The sequence below is a fragment of the Lacerta agilis genome, chromosome 1, assembly GCF_009819535.1.
Source record: "Lacerta agilis isolate rLacAgi1 chromosome 1, rLacAgi1.pri, whole genome shotgun sequence".
Classification (NCBI taxonomy): domain Eukaryota; kingdom Metazoa; phylum Chordata; class Lepidosauria; order Squamata; family Lacertidae; genus Lacerta; species Lacerta agilis.
The window spans coordinates 40,761,447-40,783,800 of record NC_046312.1 but is presented as its reverse complement, the minus strand read 5'-3'; the positions used below and the strand labels follow the sequence as shown (position 1 = coordinate 40,783,800).

General features: G+C 40.4%; 1 protein-coding gene across 1 annotated transcript in view; it reads right to left on the bottom strand.

Moving 5' to 3' along the window:
* The window catches only part of KNL1 (kinetochore scaffold 1), a 28,456-nt gene continuing 6,102 nt past the window's right edge, over positions 1 to 22,354 (bottom strand). Inside the window, exons 7-27 of the mRNA XM_033174372.1 lie at positions 22,026 to 22,111; positions 21,925 to 21,961; positions 20,526 to 20,563; positions 19,642 to 19,694; positions 15,310 to 18,294; positions 14,811 to 14,949; positions 12,765 to 12,832; positions 12,334 to 12,429; positions 11,791 to 11,906; positions 9,538 to 9,628; positions 8,077 to 8,193; positions 7,024 to 7,111; positions 6,468 to 6,551; positions 5,933 to 5,972; positions 5,721 to 5,822; positions 4,644 to 4,744; positions 3,444 to 3,512; positions 3,000 to 3,109; positions 2,134 to 2,252; positions 237 to 359; positions 1 to 139 (exon numbers count right to left, since the gene is read on the bottom strand). Of these exons, the coding sequence (XP_033030263.1) occupies positions 1 to 139; positions 237 to 359; positions 2,134 to 2,252; positions 3,000 to 3,109; positions 3,444 to 3,512; positions 4,644 to 4,744; positions 5,721 to 5,822; positions 5,933 to 5,972; positions 6,468 to 6,551; positions 7,024 to 7,111; positions 8,077 to 8,193; positions 9,538 to 9,628; positions 11,791 to 11,906; positions 12,334 to 12,429; positions 12,765 to 12,832; positions 14,811 to 14,949; positions 15,310 to 18,294; positions 19,642 to 19,694; positions 20,526 to 20,563; positions 21,925 to 21,961; positions 22,026 to 22,111 (4,801 nt within the window). The remainder of the gene's footprint in view (positions 140 to 236; positions 360 to 2,133; positions 2,253 to 2,999; positions 3,110 to 3,443; positions 3,513 to 4,643; positions 4,745 to 5,720; positions 5,823 to 5,932; positions 5,973 to 6,467; positions 6,552 to 7,023; positions 7,112 to 8,076; positions 8,194 to 9,537; positions 9,629 to 11,790; positions 11,907 to 12,333; positions 12,430 to 12,764; positions 12,833 to 14,810; positions 14,950 to 15,309; positions 18,295 to 19,641; positions 19,695 to 20,525; positions 20,564 to 21,924; positions 21,962 to 22,025; positions 22,112 to 22,354) is intronic.

Here is a 22,354-nt window from a genome sequence, read left to right as displayed (position 1 = left end):
TCATAATTGCTCATTCTGCCCCCCGCTATCTTTGGATTGAAGACCCTGGAGCAGATTACGATGAATCTGATTGACCATTCTCTTCAAGTAGTTGGCTCCCACTGGAACACTGGATAAAACAACAGAAATTTCCTCTTGGCTGTGAAGAGAAAATGCATACATATGAGGATCAAAACCTTCCCACAAAACTATAGTAAAAATTATTGTGCTCACACCTTCTGTTTTATTTTACTCACTTAAGGTTGCCAGTGCATTTTGGAATGGTGAAAGCTATTGGGGACGCAGGATAGCTGGCAGATAAAGACAGTTCAACTTCAAACTTTGCAGATGATACAGAACTGGAGAATAAGAGCGTCACTCTATGTATAAAACAAAATATAGATACAGTCATACCTCATGCTGCGTCTGCTTCAAGTTACGTGTTTTCGTGTTGCGTCCTGCAGCAACCCGAAAGTACCAGAACGGGTTACTTCCAGGTTTCGCAGCTCGCGCATGCGCAGAAGCACTAAACCGCGCTGCACGCAGACACGGCACTTCGGCTTGCGTCAGTTCCATGTTACGGACAGGCCTCCAGAACGGATCCTGTCCGTAACACAAGGTTCCACTGTACAAAGAATTATTTGTGTTGTGCCTCAGTAACTGTTGAATTTTAAAATAAATAAATTGCCCAGTAGCACCTTAGAGACCAACTAAGTTCTGGATATAAGCTGTTAAGTGTGCATGCACACTTAAGTATTCTACATGAAACAGTTCGGAGAGGTAATCAGTTTGCATGCTATTCATGTTCTATTCTCCCTTTCATCAAATCTAGATGCACTGATATTTAAAGGGCACAGTGAGAGCTAATAAACTGATGCTGAATGCAGACAGGGTTGAGGTACTGTAGGTAGATGGAATGGATCATGGTGGAGGCATTCCTCTTGTACTGGATGAATTGCATCCCCCTTAAAGATCAGGTTGATAACTCAGAGATATATTTGAATTCAGCTTTGCTGTTGGGATCCCAATGTGATAGTTTTGCCTTTGACTTCCTTTTTCCAATTCCAGATTATGCCTGTGCCTCCTCCTGGAATAAAATGACCTTACTATCTACCTATGCTTCAATAACAATTCAGGCATGATTAGTAACAATTCAGGCTGACTTTGAAGTCTTCAGAAATTTAAGTGGTCCAGAATACAGCGGCTAGATTGTTAACAGGTACCTTCCATTGCAAACATTACATCAGCTCTTAAAGACCTTCATAGAGCCCCTGCTTGCTGCCAAGGCCAATTGAAGCAGCTGGGTTTTGACTTATAAAAAAGTCCAAGCCACCTGGAGGACTGTTTGCTCCCTAAGTGAATCTACCTTCATTAAAGGCCATTTTCTGGGTACCCCTGCCCTCTGAGATTAGGTGGCTAGCTACTACAGAGAGGACCCTTTTAATGATTGCACCCAGCCTGCAGGACTCCCTGCCAGGGAGATCCACTCAGTGCTCTATCTTTTAGGTGCCGGGCAGTCCATCCTGTTTTGACAAGGCTCTTTTTTTTTGTTTAGAAGTTGTTTTTACTTGGAAAAAGTTGTTTTTACTTGTTTCATCTTTCGCTCTGGAAGTACAATGTTTTAATTTGGTTCTGCTCTTTTATTCATGATGTTTTTGCTGAGCTGCTGTTCATGCAATGCATTTTTAATACTGTATATTTTAAGATACTCCATTCCAGTGTTTTTCAACCTTTTTTGGGCAAAGGCACACTTGTTTCATGAAAAAAATCACGAGGCACACCACCATTAGAAAATGTTAAAAAATTTAACTCTGTGCCTATATTGACTATATATATAAAGTAATTTTTCAATTTTTCCCACGGCACACCAGGCAACATCTCGCGGCACACTAGTGTGCCGCGGAACAGTGGTTGAAAAACACTGCTCCATTCCTTGCTTGCTATCTTGAATACTATATGGGGGAAACGGCTTTTTAAAATCATGCTGAGGTGAAACACACCAGAATTTTGTGCTATAAAGATTAAATTCTTGCCAGAAAGATTTTGGAAGGATTGTAACACATCCTCTACCAACCCTAACCTTTACACCAATCCTAACTTGTACACCAAACAAATACATTTAGAGGACTAGAATAGACTTTGTTAAGCATTTACTTTGTATCGTTCACATCTGTCTTCAGCAGATTGAATTTTCCACCCCATCTGTTTAGATACTCGATCTCTTCTCCTAGAAGTTCACAACGACTCACCACAAGAGAAATGTCACGCAGCACCTGATTGCACAATCAGAGTAAGTAATGATGACAACTTAGGTCCCAGATTTCCTGAGGTAGGTTGGGAGGAAAGGTACACCACTCCTCTTCTACATTTTCTTCACAGCAAGAAGGAGGATGTGTGCAAACCTTCTCCAGACACAAAACAACATTAACTAGACCATAGACTTTTACCTATTCTATAATTTTGTCATTTATTTGCATTCCTATATTTTTAAAGTCACACTCAATGTAATCACTTTATAAATCACTTTTCTACCTTAGAAAAGGGCCATCAAATACAGAAAAACAATAAAGCAAATCACAACACAATTTTTTAGGGCAAGATTCACCTAATCAGACTTATCAGTGGAAACTCTTTGCAAGGACCTCTGCTTACGCAACAGGGCTCCCCCCTTCTTCCTCTGCAATTGGCTTGTGGGGAGGGGTTGGGAGAACTCCCAGAAGTGCGTACAGGAGGAGGTGGGGGGAGTTTGTTCCATCTGGCAAGCTGTAATGATTGGAAGAGTGTGGTGCTGAATTCCATTCATTCTTCATAGCCTGCATTAAGGGTCACTACAGTGTCAGTAAAGCAGGTGAAAAAGTTCTGCTGGGAAGGTACTCCCACCAAGAATTGCTCCAAAATGTATAGACTTTCCTGTACTTCTGGATCTTCTTTGTTGACTCTTCAAAGCTCCAATAAAAGCAGCATAGAACAAATTATAGCAACATTAAAAAAAACCTTTTTGCTTTTCATTGTTAAGTTACCTGATAAAGATGATGCACTGTTGAGCATTTTTCCTGTAATGAACTCTGACCATTTATAAACTGGAAGATGAGCCTATGCACTAGTTTTGAAGATGGCAAAGCCTTTGCTTCTGTATAGAACAAAGAAACAACAAACTCTGTTTTAGGTTTAAGTTATATTCAAGTCATTTCATTCTATTCAACTCATGGATGATTTTGAATGCCTTCAAAATCTTGAAAGCATTTGATATTTAGTTTGATTTAATTGCTTTGATTTTTATTTCACACTGGGAATTTCATTGTTAGTTGAAAATTTTATCTGAGAAAAAGGAAGGTTCTTCACAGAAGACTGCTTTTCATGTTTTCTTGATGTTTAGCAATACTTTTCACAAGAGAAGCTGGAAAATGCAGATCTCTTTCCAGAAAAAAATATCACAGAAGCAACAAGATGCTTCAAAGCCTTACCATCCAACAGTGATTTGAGGTTCACACCAACAATATTCATGCAGAACCTGTTGCTGAAAACAGCACCATCTGTGAAAAAGCAGACATACTATAAGTTCTACGATTGTATTTCAGAATGAGGTCTAGTTTTCACTGAGATGGTCAACCTGTGTCTGGGTTGTCCCTCTTCAGGTAGGTCAGAATTCAAATAAATAAATCATTCTGCACAAAAAACCTGCATGTCAGGGTCCAGCCTTTGCCGTGATGTGCAGGATTCAGTGTGGAATTTACAACAACAACACTTTTTATAGTGGAATATTCAACCATGCAAGTCCCTCCCTGCTGCTTACAATACCACTGTACCAAAGACACAATTCTGCAGACTTTTGTGCAAAGATCCATGCTCCATTTCTCACTGATTTGCTTGATGATCTGATTTTGCAGAGACTAAGAGTGGGAAATGCTAGGATGAGACCTAGCTATCCTTGGTCATTTGTATGAAGTCCTACTCCCAGCTCTACCCTTGCAAACTCCTGAAGCATTGAGGAAAGTTTCCTGCACAGTGACATGGCAAAGAGTTACTGACCCAAATTTGGAGCAGTGAATGGTATCACAATTTTGGAAGGTGATTAAAGCCATATACTACCAACAGCTTTGGATGGAGGATTTCAGACAAGGGACAGAAGCTAGCAAAGAGATCACCGCCTTTTCCTTCTACACTATACCCCCTACTGTGCTTCACATGGTCATCTACCACCAACTGTGGGAAGGAATCAGATTTATTTTAATATTTTAATTTTGTTATGTTGTAAACTGGCTTGGAAGAATTTGGATCCTGAATAGTTGTAGGAATAATTTTAATAAATATTAAATACCTGTAATCTAGATAGCCCAAACACTGGTTTACCACTTTAGAGAGCTAAATTTATGTCACTCAATAAAATTGAAGACCAAATGCCTTTTCAGTCTGCAGCAGTTGCATGCAATTTTTTTACAGCTCAGTTCTTATCAAACTAATCAGTTTTGCCTGTAGTCTGCTTTAGTGTTTTTCTGTTTTTCTAGCTTTTAAAAAAATCACGTTATGATGTTTGTGAGCAGACCTGAGAGTTCTCTTGGAACCTTTTGGCAGGAGTAAAATATCAAAAAACACATCTAGAGTAGATGGTGGTGCTTTTATAGTGCTGCATATAGCAGATAGTTTTTAGTATTTTTGCAACTCACCTACAGGGCACCCAAGGCTGAGAGTGAGCTCAAGAGAATCATAAAGGAAGGTGAAAACAGCCTGGTGATCATTCCACTCTTTTATTGCCCACTCAGAGAAGCTGCAAACAGAAAAAGTTATCAAAAATGAATTCACCAAAAGACAATGGAAAGGATAGTGCATGTACAGATATTGGGCACTTGGTAAGAATACTACCTTAATTTTTTTAAAAAAAATTGGGGTTCAGTAGTCATGAACTACTTTATCTAAAACACCTGTCCCCTTTGTAAGTTGAAAAACCTATATATTTCTTCCTCACAAACTAAGTTGACTAGAGCAGGTACCTTCAACCTTTTCAGACCTAGGACCCACTTTTAAACAAAACATGTATTTAGGACCCCTTTCTTAATCTTTTTGAGCCACATGGACCATATGCAGCAAAGCATTAAAGAAGGAAAGATAAAAACTATGCTTGTATGTGCCCACTTGTTCTTTTTAATTAGAATATAGATGTAAATGTTTTCCCCAAGCAGTAAACGTCATTCCTATAAGGACCATGTCATCCTCTGTTTGAAGGTGAAGAGGAATGTTGAAACAATTTGGTTATACTCTAGACCAGGCATGTCCAACAGGTAGATCGTGATCTACTGGTAGATCACTGGATGTCTGCGGTAGATCATTGGGTCCCCCCAAAGAAGCTGAACAACTGTGGCCCCCCTAAAAAAGCTCAACATTTTACCTCTTCCCTGAAAAAACTCAACAACTTTGACCCGAACCCCCAAAAAGGAGGTAGATCACTGCCAGTTTTTAACTCTGTGAGTAGATCGCAGTCTCTTGGGAGTTGGCCACCCCTGCTCTAGACCAAGGATAGGAAACCTGTGGCCCTCCAGATTTTCTGGGACTACAACTCTCATCAGCCACAACCAACATGGCCAGCATCTGGAAACCATGGTTTTCCACCCCTACTCTGATAGCCAGCTCATGGGGACAAAATTAGAAGATACCACCGATAGACAATATATAGCACTAAACATAGACAATATATTACTTGAATTGGATTCCCTTCACGGCAATATTAATGGACTGAATTTACTTACTTGTATTTCTTCATAAGTTCCTGACATCTTTTTGCATACTCCTTGAGATGGCTTATTTCAGAAGCTCTCTGTTTCTTTTTATCTCTGATATTCGATTGCTCTCTGAAGTACAACAAAAACGCAACGCATTTGCCAAATACCCTGAATGGTATTAAAACCAAGCGTTTTTCACAACACATAAATAAATGTCAAAAACTAATGCTTAATTCTACCTTTGAAGTGCCTCCTCTTGGGCTCTGTAGTTTTCCAGCTCTAAGAAATGAGAAAATACACAGTAAGAGTCAAACTGTTGATGAAAAGCATTAACTGTTTATTCTGTCTGAATAAGCAGGTCTAGTCTTCAACACACTATCAGGTTTATTCTCCAAGGCCAAATGGTGTTCAGTGAAATTCCTACACGGATGTAATTTGTGTAGGATTGAGTGAATCCTACATACAGGATATTGTATATGAAGAACCTATAGGTGTTCCGTTCACAGCATGTACAGTACATGCACTGAAAAGTTGCAGCCAATCAAAGCTTTCCAGAGCTCATACTCAGATATTACATATGTAGTAACCTCCACGTAGATCAGTCAAAGCAGCGCCAAGTACAGGAAAATATCTGTCAGCAATGGCAGGACAGAAAGACGCATTCTACAACTCAGGTTAGTAAAAAGATCTGGAGACTATATAATAAACACAGCCACAACAATTTCAGTGTCCTAACAGCCTTCTGTATCATGCAGTTCAAAACAGCTCTGGTACCTCTCTCAGTGTCTCTCATCTTAGACTTGTATTCTGCCATGGCATCATTGACATCTGGCTCAGACTCTTCCAATGCAGAAGTTTCTAAAATTAAGCAGTGTTTTATAAGAACATTCACTTCAAAAATGCTATACATATACTCCGGTCAACTTAGCAGGAAATACAACCTTTGAAATTGTGCTCCCAACATTTTACTTCCCGTGAAGCTCAGCTTTCTAAAAAAAGCAGTTCATCCATTTACATATAGACCAATAACATGCAGACTGTATCCACAAAAGCTTCAGAAGCCAAATGATTTTCATTGTCTTAAGAGGACTTATTCTACATAGCCTGTTTCTCTGCATGGCTCTTAGCTTATTAGTCCTATGATCTTAATGTGTATAAGAATGTTGATTTATTTTTGACACAAAAGTATGCCCAGTTTGGCTTAATTCTAAACCAAACAAACAAATTATGTCATAGGGCTACAGGGTTGTTTTTTTTGCTTTCTTTAGTCTGCAAAGGTATTAAGTAATTTAAATTGGCTTTACTGGAAAAGTAATTTTTGAGACTGTACCTGTTTCCAGAGCAAGAAGACAGCTGTCCATTTCCTTTATAAGTTCTTCTACTTTAGCCAGTCTTGACTGTAGTTTTTCCCACTGAAGCTTAAATGTAAAAATGTGAATATTTTTTTTAAAAAAATTAGTAATATAATTTGTAATATAATTTACAAATATAATTTGTAAAATATGGCTAGATTCTATCTTAGCAAGTAAATTTTATTAAAGGGCATTTCTGGCTACTAAATAAAACCAGTTTTGTTTTGTTTTTTAAATTATCTATTACATATATTTCCTAATGGTCTTTCCACCAAAGGATGAGCTCTGGACCACAGACAACCGTAGGTATCCCAGACTTTTTATTGGGCCCCAAATGAAATCAGCATTATCAGATTAAAACACCCAGGAGAGAACACCAGAGCGACTTTTTACTGATTTGTAGGGGAGAAGGACTAGAACAGAGACAGTTTAGTACACTAGCTGAACTGCTATATTTTGATGCATGGTCTTGTTGAAGTAAGGAATCCGCTCACTATATAGCCTTTATCTCAAAGTCTAAACCTACACCACATGTTAGTAAACAAAAATAAGAATTATAAAGAATACTACAAACAAGCAGAGCCACAGAACAGGATTATATGTTTTAGCCACAGAGCTAAAAGTTACATTGAAACTATGTTTTCCTGCTGCCCCACTTTCCAAACTAAGATACACAACTCCTTTAGCACCCCTGCTATCTCCCCATTTTATTCCACAATATAAATGTGAAGCTAAATCCAGGTACCAAACAAGAGGAAATAAGACAACCTCTCTCATATGCAGCAGTTACAGTGTTGGACTTTTAACCAGAGACACTGGTTCAAATACTTGTTTAGGCATGAAGCTCACCTTGGGCATGCCCTCATCTATCAGCCTAACGTATTTCATAGTTCTTATGAGGAAAAAATCAGGACAGTCCTTTGTAGAATGCCCAGAACTCATTGGAAGGGGGGCAGGATGCAAAAAGGAAGACATCTCTATACATGAAAAGGTAGCCAAGTATTACTTCACTGGTTACCTCAAATATTTACCTGTCCATTTTGCACCAGCTTTCTATATAATGATGCTTTTCCTTTGTGAGCAAGAACTTTACTCTTCTTGAGGAAACTGGATTTCATTTCACGTAGCCCTTCTCCAAAGCGTTTCAACTGCAGTGAAATGGAATACATTAACAGAATAAGGGAACTGGAAGCGAGCATGAGTTTTATTTTATTTTTTAATGACAGAACCTCTCAAGTGCACCTTGGTTGGCAGTGGGAAGCACCTCAAAGGAAAGTTGTCCCAGGAAACTCTTTCTTTCCCCTCCCCCATGTGTTGCTGGTCTGCTCACCGGCTGCAAATTTAAGTTCTTTATGGAGGTGTCCCTAGAGTAAGTTGCTTCACCCTTCATTTGCAATGTGTAGTTTGGCCCTTGTTGCATGTCTGCAACAGATCTCTCTCTGTGTGTGCTCATTATTTGTATAAGAATATACCACAAAACTAGTTACAGGTACGTAGCCATGTTGGTCTGCCATGGTCAAAACAAAATTAAAAATTAAAAAATTCCTTCCAGTAGCACCTTAGAGACCAACTAAGTTTGTTCTTGGTATGAGCTTTCGTGTGCATGCACACTTATCTGAAGAAGTGTGCACGCACACCAAAGCTCATACCAAGAACAAATTTAGTTGGTCTCTAAGGTGCCACAAAACTAGTTTATGCAGATTACACCCCATCTGATTAAATGTATTCTTCAATGCTACAGATCCAGATTTTATTGCATTATTCCTCCCTCCACCAACTAAACAGCTATTTTTGCAGTGTTTTATTATGCTGATTTAGAAACATCACTGAGAAACCATCTCCTCTTACATTAGCCTGACCACTTTGTACAATATATTGCAGAGGCCTATACTGTGTCCCACTTGTGACCACGGTATGGTTGATGAGAAAAAAGAGGAACTTCCAATGCCCAAATTGTGGTATACCCTTACTTGAGATCCAATTGGCTCCTTTGCTTAACAGTTTTCCACTAGCTGACTGAAAGTTTACTTTTCTTGCAACCATTGGTCTTTCATTTTGTAACGTTTTGATCTGCCAAGCCTGCTTCTGTCTTTAAATTGTTTTATTTCTATTACAGTGGTACTTCGGTTTTTGATCGTCTCCAAAGCTGAATGTTTCAGTTTTTGAATGCCAAAAACCCAGAATTGCTTCTGTTTTCAAATGCACCTCGGAAGTCGAACGGCTTCCGCTGTGTGTTTTCCAATTGAACTTGCAGTCAGCCCTTTGTGCCTCAGTTTTCAAACGTTTTGGAAGTTGAACAGTCTTCCAGAACAGATTATGTTTGAGAACCGAGGTACCACTGTATGGGATTGTTGTTTTTAAATGCTGCAAACTGGCATGAGAAATGCAAATGCATTAGAAGTCTGTAGTTTTCTAAACAAACAAACAAACAAACAAACAAACAAACAAACAAACACATAGTTAGCTATTCAGAATGAGTCAGCTGCCCATACCTCCTCATCTGAACAGGTTCTCATTACTCCCCATAGACTTTTGTTCACATTCATCAGAGGTTTATGCTGATATTCTGCATACAATTTTAATCTGAAATATTAATTATAAATAATGATTGAGATAATTATACTGTGCAATTTGTCTAGAAAAAGAAGTGCCGGAACTCACCATGAATGCCTCCCATGTTCTCTTAGAATGGCAATGGTGCCCACCTAAGAGGTGCCAGTTCTGAGTTCCAGCTTGAAAAAAAGCCCTGGTTATATTTAACATTTTAGCATATTATAATATAAGCTTTCTGATGTGCTTCTATATTAAGAGAATAAGCAGCGCCTTCAAATGACCTGTGACTCTGGCCTGGAATATATTCTGCTCTTCACAGATTTTAATGTCGAAACTATTCTAAGTCACCATTTCTGAGAACATAATTTCACTGGGCAAGCACTTGTGGCCAGCTCCTAGGCACTGTAGGAACAAAATGCTGGACTAGATAGTCCTTTGGTCTCATCCAGCAGGATTTACCCTACTGGACTACAGCATGCTGTTGACAGCATCAGTGGCGGAGGAACCCTCTCTGGCACCCGTGTCAGGACGCCGAGGGGCAGGGCGAACCGCTTGGTGACGCACGCGCAACATCCGTACAGAGTGTGCATGTGCAGCATCCTGTATGGAGTGTGCATGCATGGCAGCCTGTATGGACGGCATGCGAGAGGCAGACCATATGGACAGCACGCGAGAGCGGCAGCCCGTAGAGACACCACGCGAGTGGCGCCCATATGGACTGCGTGCGCCCTCGGCTGCTCTACAGCTGGGGGGAGGCCGGGGCCATCTTGTCACCCCCCCCCCCAGAGTGGTACCAGGGCAGCCCGCCCCCTCCACCCCCCACTTCGTATGCCCCTGGACTGCATCCAATCCAGAACTTTAAACTATGCAGGAACACATTGGCTAGGATCCAAAAAGCCCCACCTCTGTCACTTAGATATCCTCTGATTCTTCTTCTGACTACAGCTAATTCTGCTGTCAGAGGTCACTGCAGGGTTTTCAGGTGTCTCTGAAAAAGGGGCCTGAGGTGCCCTAATGCAGATGTAGCAGCACCTCATATGGGCCTTTTGCTCTCACTGCTTAAGGGTTTTTGAGCTATCTGTATGAAGCCTTCTAAGCTCTTACAGGAAAATATACCTCAATGAGGTTCAGCTGCTGTAGAACATGATGATCTACTACCTAGCCACACTTTTCACCTACAGTTAATTCAGCTCACTTTGACCTCCAATCATATTTAACTGCTGGGCTCCCTTCATCATGATCAAAGGCACCTTATATCTAGAGATGGAAGTAATGTACTTTATCACAACTGTTTCTGTTCTGCACATGTTCCCCATTAAGACCCATTTCTGTGTGAATTTAAAACAACCTTATTTTTATAACTAAAAACAACAACATTTTAGTAAATAAATAAATGTTAGGTTTGTAATATGGTGAACTGAGGGATGCCTCTTAGTTCTTTTCTTGTTCAGTTTTATTCTAATTACAACAGCTAGAAAACACAGCTCCTTCTACACAGGTTGAAAATATTTGTGAAAATGCTCCAGGAAGCAGCCATATATTATTATGTGTATTTCTTTTCCTAGATAATTGTAGTGGGGTGTGTGTGTAAGTGTAACAGTGGTGCCAATGTTGACAGCCTCCTTTTTTCTGTACAATTACCCTGGAAGAGGCAACATGTAATGAATGACATTCAGTTGTTTTTTAGAGCATTTCTTAAAGTATAGTGTATCAGCCAAGTTTGTTCTAAAAGGCAGAGCAAATTAAATCCTCCAGCATCTCTACCTAGATCACATCTCTCTTCATTCACTCCTGTTCTGTATACATATGTAAACAATAAAACAATTGTGGAAGCATTTCTACTGGGGGGGGGGCAGGGAGATAACCATTTATAGTTGCCAGATTTATTTTATCACCACTTTCAATCTCTTCTAGTTAATAAGAGGGTTCAGATAACAGATATGGCCACTGTATCCCAGATAATTGGGAGCAAAGGGCGGGAGGGAGGAAAGGCTAAATATGGAAGAAGTGCCTGCATTCTCCAGCATACCTGTAATGTGCACAGAAAACTTCAATACCTGCATTTAAAAGAGCTTGCGAAACTCCCAGCAAGTATGTCATGCAAACCCTATTAAAGAGATCAACTTATACATCTGACAGAAGTTGCAGTAATCAAAAATATACTCTATTAACAAAATTTGCAAGCATCTTACTCTTCTATTATCTTGTAGAGAGCTTGGCAATCTTCTTTGTAAATTTGGAACTTGGGACTGTAAACGTACTCGTTCAAAAACTCATCTTCAGGGGCAAGAGCTGTGTTAACTGAATGCTATAGAGAGGAAAATAAAAGTCAACAGGGTTTCATATATTTAAGAGTCCAAAAGACATGATGTATATGCAAATAGAAGAATTACAGCCAGATGTTAAGTGTGTCTTTATTGCTGCAGCAGTTCTGAAGAGACCAGAGACGTTTTAAATTGCCCAAGAGCAAGAAAGACAAAAGCAAACTTTGGCCAAGCTTTGGTTAATGAAGCTGTAGCCGACTGTAATGGTTGTATGAAGAGTTACAAACGCACATACAAGTACTAATGGATCTCAGTTAACATATGGTACAAGTCATTACCAAGGTCATTTTGAAACTGAAGCAAAAAGTCAAAAAGAGTTGATGAGTATATATAGTGTGGGTCTTGTAACAATTTCCAAACACATATTTTACATAAGATATTAAATGTAGATCTGTATGTTTGTAGGCTTACTTTGGGTGACAGCAAACTCTGGTGAGGAGTGTGTATCACATCAACTTGGAGGAGTGTGAAAAATTGACCGACTGTGATAGTACCATCCTGCAGTTTCTGAAAATGAAGTGTTCACACATAGCTACTTAAAATAGTCTTAGTATTACCCGAGATTCCAGATCAAAAACAAATGCAAATCATAATACCAAGATTAAAATGATAAATTAATAAAAAGCAGCCTCAGCAGAAACAACACAAACACAACAAATCAATGCAGCAATAACATTCAGAGGTGTCTGGTAATGGAGAGAAGTCTTATCTGAATATGTCTCAAATTACACATCTAAAATGGAAGCCTGCTGGATCTCACTAGGAGTGTTATTGTATAACTGCAGCAATAAATACACTGTTCACAGAAAAGAGAATTAAAGGGCTTTAATCTTCTTACATACCTCCTTCAAATTTTGGTCACAAATAATGTTCGTGAGAAGCGGAATCTCCATTTCACTATTTTTTTGAACTAGGGAAAAAACAGACGTGCTAAACAAGAAATTGTGTCCCAATTATATACAGAATACCCACAACATATCAATGTTAAGTAAAGGCCACTTCAGTTTAGACTAGTAGTCTGAAGTAATTATTATATATGATTTAGGGTTGTGATCTTTGTTAGATGAAGTCCTGGTGATCTTTGAGATCTTAACAATGAAGTGCCTGTAACCGAGTAGATCTGCACCCCCAATTCATAATACGGAGGTTTATAAAAAATACAAATAGTGTAGTTAATAACAAAATACTGCTCTCAAAATACTAAAGCATAAAAATGTTATGTAAAATGATTCAAATGCTATTCAAGGCAGATTACATGCAGCAGCTTCTGATGCTCTGATCAATGCAGATAACAAGGTGCCTTTTCCTTTGCTTCCAAATCTCAAGGCAATTGGCAGTTGGAACAGTTTTTTGTGGGGGAGGGGAGAGAAGAGAAGCTCTCTGCAGTTGCTCATTTCTGACCAAGGGCTGGGCCCAGGCTAGTTTTCCCTTCCCATTACAGTGGTATCTTGGGTTACAGACGCTTCAGGTTACAGACTCCGCTAACCCAGAAATAGTACCTCGGTACTTTGCTTCAGACATGCGCAGTCGATCCAAAATGGCGGAGCGGACAACACCCCTCCCGACCGGAGCGAAAAGGTAAGCCTTTACAGCACAAACGCGGCACTGCAGGGCTGTTGCCGGTCGGGAGGGGGCCGTGGGATCGCGCCTGCCATCTTCGGTGGGCGGGCGTGATCCCACAGCCCCCTCCCGACCGGCACCGGAGCCGCGGGGCACCGGCTTACAGTGGTACCTCGCCAGACAAATTCGTCTTGCGAAAAACAGGCATAGAAGAATTCGTCTCGCGAGTCTACTAAAAACTCGCAAAACCCTTTCGTTTTGCGAGTTTTTCGTTGTGCGGGGCATTCATCTTGCGGGGTACCACTGTACCCTGTGTATGAGCTTGCTGGCTCTTTTGGAAAGCAGAACACTGAAGGAGATGGACTTCTAGTCTTAGTCAGCAAGGCAACTGCGTTCTTAGCAGTGGCAAAGGAAGAAAGGGTGAATTGTGGTAAGAGCATGATTGAAAATTGTATGAGAGCAAAGGACCTGGCACTTTTTTCCAATTACAACTTCCCACCTTGAAGAAGCATCTTAGAGGAGACTCTAATCAGAGGTGATGGTTTGGATTCCAAGTAGGTTAAGTAAGGATACTTTTTTACTGGCTTAACTCACCACTATAGCTATCTGCACCCACTCAAAAGTTTCACCAGAGGGTTGGAGTGGGTGGGGCAGGGATACAGGGCTGCTGAGAAAGGAAAATTGCCCCAAACTAAGTAGACCTCAAATCACTGTCCTCTCCTCCAGCAGCTTCTCGTTCTAAGATATTGTTGAAATGCAAAGGTGGGGGGGGGGAGTCTACTTGGACTTGCAAAAGTAGAACGATAACCTGAAGAAGCAAGACTATGCATACATATGGGCACAAATCAGGTATAATCTTTTGACAAGTTATTTTGAGAAATTCCATTGGAACCCTTAAGTTAAAGGTAAAGGTACCCCTGACAGGTCCAGTAGCGGACGACTCTGGGGTTGCGGCGCTCATCTCGCTTTACTGGCCGAAGGAGCCGGTGTTTGTCCGCAGACAGCTTCCAGGTCATGTGGCGAGCATGACTAAGCCCCTTCTGGCGAACCAGAACAGTGTATGGAAACGCCGTTTATCTTCCCGCCAGAGCGGTACCTATTTATCTACTTGTACTTGATGTGCTTTCGAACTGCTAGGTTGGCAGGAACCCTCAGATGACACTAAATACAAAGAGTGTCTCATTTAGATGCTTGTCTATCCTATCTGCATAGGTGTGCTTGTGAAGCCATTCATTCCTGAATACCTCTATCACATACAAGATACTGTAGTGTTCTTTACTGATTGAATTGGTTGAAATCAATATAATCAGGTAAGAAGGAATTCTTACTAGAGAAGTCTGTATCAGCCTTAACCGAATCCAAAGAGCTGCTGTTGCTGCTTTGCTTCTTTTCCATATTTGTAGCTAATAGGTCGGTAACATTTTTACCTTCCTGTGCTTCATGAGCTAACATTGTGCTGGAGAGGGGCTAAAATAAAAATAATTATTATTCAATAAAAAAGTTAAATCAGCAAATTATTTTGTAGATACAGCAACTCAACTATTTCTTAGTTTGCTGTGCTGTGGATCACCAAATATTTGAAAGACCACCTGATTTTTAAAAAATGTTATTTCTTACCCACCCTTCAGGAGCACAGCACTACAACTGAAAGAATAATCAGTTGCCCCAAACCACCTAATGAATTTATAGCTACTATAGCATTTCACCATTTCAGCTTCCTTTAGGATAAAACCCACTTTTAAATATGTACTTTGTTCATTAATTCACATGTGATTTTACAGACTTGAGAAAATGTGACTAAGTGCCAAACAATCATCTTAAACCCACCTGCTTTAACTCTATTGTATCATTCCAGCCCTCGTCTGTCTTGAGCTTCTTTTCCCGCTGAAGTTTCTCATCATCTTGATTCCAAGCTCTTTTCTTGTTGTTACTTGTTTCAAGCAGACAGCCTTCTGTATCAGCAAGCTCCTTTTCATTCACCAGCTTTTCTGGCACGTCACAACCGAGAGACTCCTCAAAATCCATTTCACCTACACATGCAGGAAGCAGTTCTTCATCTATATAATGAGATGGACTCAAGTTGGGGGTAACTTTGTCCAGGGATCTCCTAAGAAACTGAGTGATTTTTGAACCTTGAGTTTCTACCTTCTCTTCTGATCTGGTACCAATATATTCTACATTAGAAATAGTAGGCTTCCTTTTATTTGGCAGTTTAGGTGGGAAGATACCCAGGGCTGGTTTTTTCATCTTACAGCTATCATTCCACATGGCATTTAAGGGCACAGAGAGAGGAGCAACATCTGTAAAATCATTGTTTGTCCACTCATTAGAAGCAGTAGGAATATTAGATACTTTTTTTACATCTTCTCTCAACTCCAAATGATCAGCTGGCTTCACTGCCACTTCGGGCAATTCTTTCCCAATGTCTTGAGAGGGGAGGAAAAGTCCAGACTTCTTCCCATTATCATTAAGCTTTGAACAATCACTGACAACATCAGATAGCTTAGACAAAAGGATTGGTTCCTCCTCTGAAGTAACATTATTGATGGGAGGAGGGTCCATGTTATTATCTTTTGCAGTGTTACTCCAGTCACACAACACAGTATCAATTTTTTTAGTTATTTTATCAACTGGAAAAGCTTCCGTTTCTCCAGCAAAGCTACCAACCTGTCTTGACCGAGACAACTTTCTTGGATCCTCTTTCAGGCTCTTGCATTCAGCAGTTGATATACACATTCTCTCTGTGTTAGATTCAACAGCAGTTTCCTCATGTAACTTTGTATATGGCGCAGACATTTTAACTGGAAACATAAAACCATTTTTTTCACAATGTCCATCATTTCCCCCCATAACTGTTGGAATTTGATCCGACGAAGGTTCCCACCCAGCATCCATTTCCAGCTTCATCACATTCCAAGGCGAGTTTCTCTTAGGGTTTTTAGTAATGGCATAAGATCCTGCAATATTCATATTATCCTGATGAAATTGTATATGGGGAGAGTTTTCTGACTGGGAGATGTTATCAACATTTACAGTTATTGTATGGCACTTTGTCATCTCCATTTCATTAACATGTAGGGCAAGAACTGTATTATCTGTAACTGAGCCTGGTACTGTGGTATTGCTCATCTCTTGCTGTGGCAAAGACTTGAAACTTCTATTTAAAAATGCACTCGATATGGGTTTTGTTATTTCCATTGAGTTATTACACATTATCGTTTTATTTGCAGGAGCAAAAGTTGTGGATTTACTTATTGTTGCATCACTGCTGTGTGTGGACATACGGTTTTTATCTACTGGAGCTGAGGACAGTACTTGAGTATTGGCCCATGGGATAATAGTATCATTGTTTACTGACCCTGTATGGCTCCTCATAAACGTCATCTCATTCTCTTTATCCAAGCAACACATGGTCTCTTCCTTGGCTGAACTTGATTGAATCACCTTGTCCATCTCTTTTTTCTTCAGTTGCAAAGGCTTGAAACCAGTATCTTCTCGAGATGTATTCATTATGTGACTTATAGGCTTAGTTACTTCCATGTCGTAATTGTGCATATACATAAGTGTTTTATCTTCTGGAAAAGCTGTGGACTTGCTTATTGCCATGTTACTGCTAAATACAGGCATGTTGGTACTCCCTGCAGGTATCAGTGATTGTGCTAGAAGAGCTCCCTCTACTGCCATTGTAAGGCTCTTGGTTAACTCCATTTCATTGTCTTCACTCAGGGGAAATACAAGAGTTTTGTCACAAGCTGGTTCGGTTACATTAGCTGATCCCAACTCACTTTGTTTTTGCATAGCTTGGACACCAGCAGCTTTTACAGGTTGATCTATTATGGTTGTTATGGCTTTAGTCTCATCCATGTTGCCATGATAAACAGTTTTATCCAAAGGTTGTAAGGAGGGCACTTGAGATGTTTTTTCACACTGCTGTATATTATACTTCGCTGCTACTGTATAGCTCTTGGTAAACTCCATTTCATTGTCGTCACTCAGGGAAAATAAAACTGTCTTATCTAATAGAGTTATACCTTTCTTACCAATTCCCATTTCTTGAGATGGCATATCTTTGAATCCTGCAACATTTATAGGATTATCTATTAAGTATGTGGGTTTAGTTATTTCCATGTCCTCACCAAATCCAAATATAGAAGTTTTATCTGCAGAATTTAAGGATGCTGCATTGTTTAAAACCCCACTTTTTCTATTAGTGTTACCATGCAGAACAGGCATAGAAGTAACAGATCCAAAGGGCATAGAAAATGGAGTAGTTCCCTGATAACAATACACTGAGGCATCACTGCTAGCATTTTTTATGTTAACACCTCCTTCATTAACGTTTGCATAGTTTTGTCTGTTAGCGGGTCTTCCAATATCTGTGTTCTTGCTATTTCCCCCTTCTAAGTAGGTATATACATTCTCCTTTGAAGGACACACCTTTCTTTCTGAAGCCTCTGAAGCAATGGGTGAAGGAAATAGTTTAGTGGACTTCAAGCTTGTCAAGAAGTCATCAAATTTTATTTTCTTTGCGTTTCCAGTGTTTGTTTTCTGTTGAGACAAACAGGACTCATTCGCCTTTGTAGGGGAGCTAATAAAACTGAGATCATTCATTTGTATAACTTCTTGTTTCAATTCCAATGCAGATGAAGTTGCTTTGAAAGCTATTCTCTTGGGCCACACAGGGTCTTGACAGATTTCAGTGGCATTGTTAATTATTATAGTGTGACCAGACGTCATATCCATTTCATTTTCATCTGAGAAGAGGAGCGTCCCATCCATTTTGCTCCACTCTTGCTTAGTGTTTACATTATCCTATTAAAAAAAAGAAACAAACTGTTTACTGAGACTTACGTACAGGCGGCGACCACTTTAGGCACGTCCAACTGACACGCAACTGCCAACACACGGGTCCTTTTGGAGGGGAGGAATGGGGGTGGAATGGGTTCATGAATGTTCCACTGACGTGTGTGGGGGCCAGGAAAGGAGCCCCCATGCAAAATAGTTTCCGCCTATACTTAACTGCTAAGCACATTTAACCTAACTTTCACAGATACCAAAATGGTAAGGCCAGCTTACACTACTGACTAGTTAAACAAACAATGCAGAGATTGGGGGCAGGGAGGAACCAGGTCCTCTAAAGTAAATTAGGAAAGTAGGAAAGTGTGTTGCTCTTTATTTTGTTGACAGCAGTCTTTGCCAATCTGGTGTCCACCAGATGTTAGACCAGAAGGCCCATCAACCTCAGCCACCATGACATCATTGAAGTTGTAGTTGAACAACATGGGGGGTGGGCAGGCCCAAGAACATCTGATTGATGAAAGCGAGTACAGTGGTAACCTCTGGATGTGAACGGGATCCGTTCCGGAGACCCGTTCACATCATGAGCAGAACGTATCATGAAGCGTCACATTTGTGCATGTGCGTGACGCGCTTCTGTGCATGCGCGAATTGCCGAACCTGAAAGTAACCCGTTCCAGTACTTCAGGGTTCGGCACATTCGTATTCCGTGATGAACGCAACCCGCAGCGAACGTATCCAGAGGTATGACTGTATACAGAATTTTACACTGTAAGCACAACCTTACCAGTTAAATCTTCAGTGCAAGTCATTACAATGTTAGGAACTACACCAGGACCCTCAACCACCTTAACCTGGTCTTGATTAGAATGGAAGACATATGGATTAGAAACTCCTTACAGTGGTACCCCATGTTAGGTACGCGATCCGTTCCAGGTCACGCCATGTAACCCAGGCGTACGTAACATGAATGAACAAAAAAAGAAAAAACCTGGAAGTTTGCGGGTTTTTGCACTTCTGCGCACCTGCGCACACCGTGGAGGGCTTTCGGGTCGTGGAGGTGCATAACTCGAACGGACGCAACACGGAGCGTACGCAACACGAGGTATGATTGTACTGTGTACATAGCCCATTTAAATAGGATCCTATGACATTACTATTAAGCCAATGAGCAACCCAGGTGGCAACCTGTCTTCAAGCTGACAGGTGTGTGTGTATCGTATTTATACAGAGTGTGTGTGTGTGTGTGTTTGTGTGGCTGGTTCTGATAGTTGTATCTTTTAACTATTAGATTATAATGTACACAAATATACACCTTAGATTTAAAGTATTATGTTAGAGGAATAAATGCATTTTTTTTACCTCCAGTTGTTGCAAAGGTTTCCTGATGGGAGCATGAAGTAAGGTGTTCATCCCTTTTGAGAAGGAAAAAAAAATCAAAAATTTGTTTATTTACGCAACAGACATTCTGAAGTCAAAGTATTGGCTGGTTAGTTCAAATTAATGCATGAATTTCAGGCCTACCATGCTTCCTGGCTTTTCTTGCCACCTGGGGGTTGCCAGGTCATAGGAGCCATAACTGCCACAATTATTCTATCAGACTCCAGACTGGAGTGACCAAGAGATCTTATGTGTGCCTCCATCAAGGTTTGTCCATTTTTTAAAAGAACCGATTGTTCCCATGCTGCAAATTCAAACTTTTTTTTTGGCCTAACCCTCAGAGCCCCCTAAATCCGTACATTTTTTTAAAAGAAGCAATTTATTTTACTGATGAAAGAGATCACAGAAACTTTGGGCAAAGTAATAATTGGCCATTTTCACTTTGGCCCTTGGAGGATTGATCATGATCTGGAAAAGGTTAGCCCTAAGGCCCCCCTCCCCGATACTTCACGTCTGCCAACGGGGTGAGCTCCCGTTGCTCGGTTCCTGCTCCTGCCAACCTAGCAATTCAAAAGCATGTCAAAGTGCAAGTAGATAAATAGGTACCGCTCCAGCGGGAGGTAAACAGTGTTTTCGTGCATTGCTCTGGTTCGCCAGAAGCGGCTTAGTCATGTTGGCCACATGACCCGGAAGCTGTACGCCGGCTCCCTCGGCCAAAAATGAGCGCCGCAACCCCAGAGTCGTTCGCGACTGGACCTATGTCACTTTCTAGTAGCAAATATATTTACAAAACCATATCATACAAAATTTTAACACATTATCAAAAAGAAGTGGATATTTAAAGGTAATTGTTGCTTTATACGTACCAGTGATATTACACAGGTCAACTTCCAGTTCTGCATTCCTTAAAAAGGCAGTAACAATAAATCATTACTTGATTTAATTTATATCAAAGATTATCTCAACAGGAAAACTAGCCATTAAGTGAACTATAACTGCTGGAATGATACCTCTACTTCTATTATACTATGGCCTTGTTACATGCACTTTAATTTAAAACCAACCCACCATTAAAATCAATTACAAATGTATTTATCAGTGAAATCACTCTTCCAGCTCTAAAGGCATGTAATAAAGTTTCCTATGCAGTAGATCCCTTCATCAAGTCTGTGGGAATACGTTTTAGGGTTTTCCCGCGCGATAGCTGCTTTGCTAATCCTTCCGCGCTACTGCGCAGAAGGAAAGAAAATCCGGGCGGAAATTGGAGCCTGGATCCCTCCGCGCCTCCCCGAAAGCGCGCCAGGAAGCCTCCTGGTAACGGTCGCAAGGCTGGTTTCCCACCCGGAAACACTCATTATTGCAATGCTGTTATTGGTTGATGCTTATTTGATGATGCTGTATAATTTGCCAATAAATAGCCCTGCCTCTGTTAGCTCGGCGACGAGTACGAGCAGAGCGACAGAGAGACGGAGAGCTCGCTCGCATTGAGTGCACTTGAAACCACCGACTGCAGTCTCATTTATTTGGCCTCCTTCTGCTTCATCGGCCACACCTTTTGCTTTGCTTCTTGCTGCCTATCCTATCCTCTTCAGACCTTCTGCAACTCCTAAAACTCCTCACGACCTTCAAGAACCTTCATAACCAGCCGGAGCAGGCTCTCAGACGACTGGTTATCCCAGCAACTGGTTATCCCGACACAAGTCAATCATTCCCACATTGTCTATTGGAATATACCAGCATGCCATGAGAAAGCAATAGACTGAATAGCCCAATCACTCCAGAGGTAGAATTTATGCCCTCAGAGGAGGCTGACTATTGCCATCTTGCACACTCTAGGAACAAACACTTTCAGGTGGAATTTCAGTTTATGAAAAATGATTTCACATTTACTACAGGAAACACTGCATTAAGCAGTCAACATTGGTAGAAGTATTATATGACTGGAAATCAGGTCTCAGATGACAGTGGTACCTTGGTTTACGAACTTAATCCGTTCCAGAAGTCTGTTCTTAAACCAAAGTGTTCTTAAACCAAGGCGTACTTTCCCATACCAGCAGGGGACTCAATTTACAAATGGAACACACTCAACAGGAAGTGAAACATGTTCTTATTCTAAGGCAAAGTTCACAAACCAAAACACCTACTTCCAGGTCTGCATCGTTCTTAATCCAAGTTGTTCATAAACTAAGCTGTTCTTAAACCAAGGTACCACTGTACTTTAAAACTGAGAAATCTGTTCAATTAGGCAATTCATTTCAAGCTTACTGATTAAATGTGTCTTGGTCCTTCACTGTTGCTGTTCCTAAAATTAAACAAAAAACATCATGAAAGAAACATCAGCATTGATATTGGTGAATGTAATAAGGCTCTATAATCCCAAAACAACAATGAACAAAAGTTCTCACCGGTATGGTCTGATACCTCGGTGGTTGGAGGATCTGATGGGAAGATGCTAAAATACACACATAAAAGGAATTACAATTTTACTAACTTGGAAATATTTGCTGTAAAGAAAATAAACATCCATATTATTTATTTATTTTATTTCTATACCGCCTTATACCCAAAGGTCTCAGGGCAGTTCACATAAAGGATCACATACATAAAATCAAAATACAACAACAACCCAATAAAAAAACCCTAAATAATGCATACTGTTTAGGACCGTCAGAACAGTATGCTGGGATTGTTAAAT